Raw genomic sequence first — 2,348 nt, 5'->3', positions numbered from 1 at the left:
CGAATTTGTNAGTTAAGCCTACTCCTCAACTGTAGTTTGGTACTGCGTCCGTGGAACGGGTAGGGCCAAATTTGGCGGGTAATGTTGACTCATTATTGCGAAGTACTTGACACCATGCATCTCTGTGTCGATTAAAATATATTAAGGCAGGGTTGAATTTAAACGGTATCACATCACAGTTTGCGAGTCAAAATGAACCCATTTTGAGATCCAATATTTCTTTTGATTAGCCAAAATTAAAATTCATCTCGACAATCTGCAAATCAAATTAATTGTATATTTATAAAGTATTGAAATATGACAACTCTTGGCAGTCTCCTGCGGAACGGACGGAATCTCAAAATTTAACTTAATAAGCTAAAAACTAAAATTTGGTGTAAATTGCTAATCAAATTGTTTGATCTAGATTGAACCCTGGATCAAAGCGTATTGCTTTTTACATGTTAGGCCAAAATCAGTCAAATTTGAAAACGTGGCTAATGAGGGGTTAACCAGAACAAATAAGAAGTGATGGTATATATTGTATCGTTTCAGGTTCAAATTCTGACATAGAAACATATGGTAAATCACGGTTGTATTTTTTATGTGGTTGTGAGGAAGATGATAAGAACATGCAAATAAAGTGTAGAGATGGTGATGTTATTCAAATGGAACCATTCGGATATATAATGAGAGACAGTACCAGAAAGGACATAAATTATAGCTCCCTCAGCTACGAAAAATGCAAGAAGAAATTTAGACCCGAGATTTTAAACCTAGAAACCCGTTTAGAAATCTATAAGAAATGTACTCTAAGAAACTCCTGTTATACAAAAATAGCCGGAGTAGAAGAGGGCCAACAAAGAATCGTTAATCATCCTTTCTACTGTCATTCTGGTAAGAATATTCGTCATTGTAGTAACAGTTCAATAGAATAGAGTTGTTAACTAAATCAATCAAAAACAATTGTTCATAAAACTTGAAGCTGAAATGTTGAAAATTCATGATATATGAATTTGTTTGCAATGTATCTACAATTGTTTGAAATAGCTATATTGAGAAATCCTCACAAATAAGTAGCTCTTCATTTACCTCATTATATAGGGCAGCGGTTATCAATCTTATTTGGCCCAGGGTCACATTTTCAGTTAGGAAACGGCTTCAAGGTACATCCCTCCACCTGACAAAATGTACTTTACCATCATAAATATCAACATTCATTATTGAGAAAATATAGAGGCTTCGCAGTCCTAAATTCGGCAGATAACCGCTGCTGTACGAGATGAAACTAACTAAATATTGAATTTTTACTTTTTTCAGAATCGTCTATCAAAGATATATCACAGGAAACAGTTGAAAACCTGAAGAATCCAATATTCTATTTTACTGGAGAGAAGTTTAGAGGACAGAAGATAGATTGTGACTGTTCTATTACTAGTTTAGGTTCGCTGCAACTTGAACTTTTCTTCATCCATTTAAAACCAAGCACATCTTCCAAAGTGAGATTTCTTACACAAAATTTTCTTCTGTTTGAATCTTCTGTCGACGGCATTACAGTGCTATATACATACTACAGCTACATTGTTCCAGAATTTCAACTGGAGATACGAGGAATGAAACCAGATGTAGAGGATGTTATATTTTTTAGATTAAGGGGTAAGGGTTTATATTTTAGATATCATCATTGGTGCTCGAAATTATTAAAGATTATAATGAATTAAGACCTATCCGCTAATCAAAAATCAGTCTGATATACCAAACAGGAAGTCAGAAATATAGACCAAATGAAAGTCCTCTATCAATTGCATCTTCTTGAGCTAGGACTGTATAGCTCAAATCTTTAATTTTATGGATTTATTTTGTTGTAAGAATTGTAAACATATTTTTAAGGGTCGGATCTGTCTGTAAACTGTGGAGGTTGTACGAATTCAACTGGTAAGACTTTTCGATGTTATACAAAGAAATTCTATTTTTCGTACTTTCGATCTGTTAATTTGACCTTTAATGTAAAGGGCAGCATAGTACCAGTGTCAATAACGGACCATCAAATTGACTTACAGAGGAGGGTGTCGCAGAGTGAGAGTACAGATATTAAAAACAAATTGCCTGGGGACAGAGCCCAAGCCTACTTGCCCAAGGGGCTTCTGTTGAGCCACTGTAACCTATCCTGAAATCTACTGCAAGCCATTCTCTACCACGTATTTGGTGGAGTGTAGATTCTGCATGATTGATGTACTCCCAAAGAAGAGTGGTTCTTACTGAGCGACACATACAGAAAATCGTGAACAAATATTCGGCCCAAGGGTCACATTGAACTTTCTAGAAGTATGATTTTATACCCATTCATGGTTAATTGTTGAAGTAGTTTC

General features: G+C 35.1%; 1 protein-coding gene across 1 annotated transcript in view; it reads left to right on the top strand.

Annotated features, from left to right (window-relative positions):
* Nucleotides 1-534: 534 nt before the first annotated feature.
* Nucleotides 535-2,348, top strand: part of LOTGIDRAFT_175571 (hypothetical protein) — a gene marked incomplete at both ends in the record, with an annotated part of 23,514 nt that continues 21,700 nt past the window's right edge. The window contains 2 exons of the mRNA XM_009057642.1: nt 535-876; nt 1,300-1,635. Of these exons, the coding sequence (XP_009055890.1) occupies nt 535-876; nt 1,300-1,635 (678 nt within the window). The remainder of the gene's footprint in view (nt 877-1,299; nt 1,636-2,348) is intronic.

Source organism: Lottia gigantea (assembly GCF_000327385.1).
Source record: "Lottia gigantea unplaced genomic scaffold LOTGIsca_308, whole genome shotgun sequence".
Classification (NCBI taxonomy): Eukaryota; Metazoa; Mollusca; class Gastropoda; family Lottiidae; genus Lottia; species Lottia gigantea.
The sequence above is the reverse complement of the archived record's forward strand: the minus strand, read 5'-3'. Positions and strand labels throughout refer to the sequence as shown.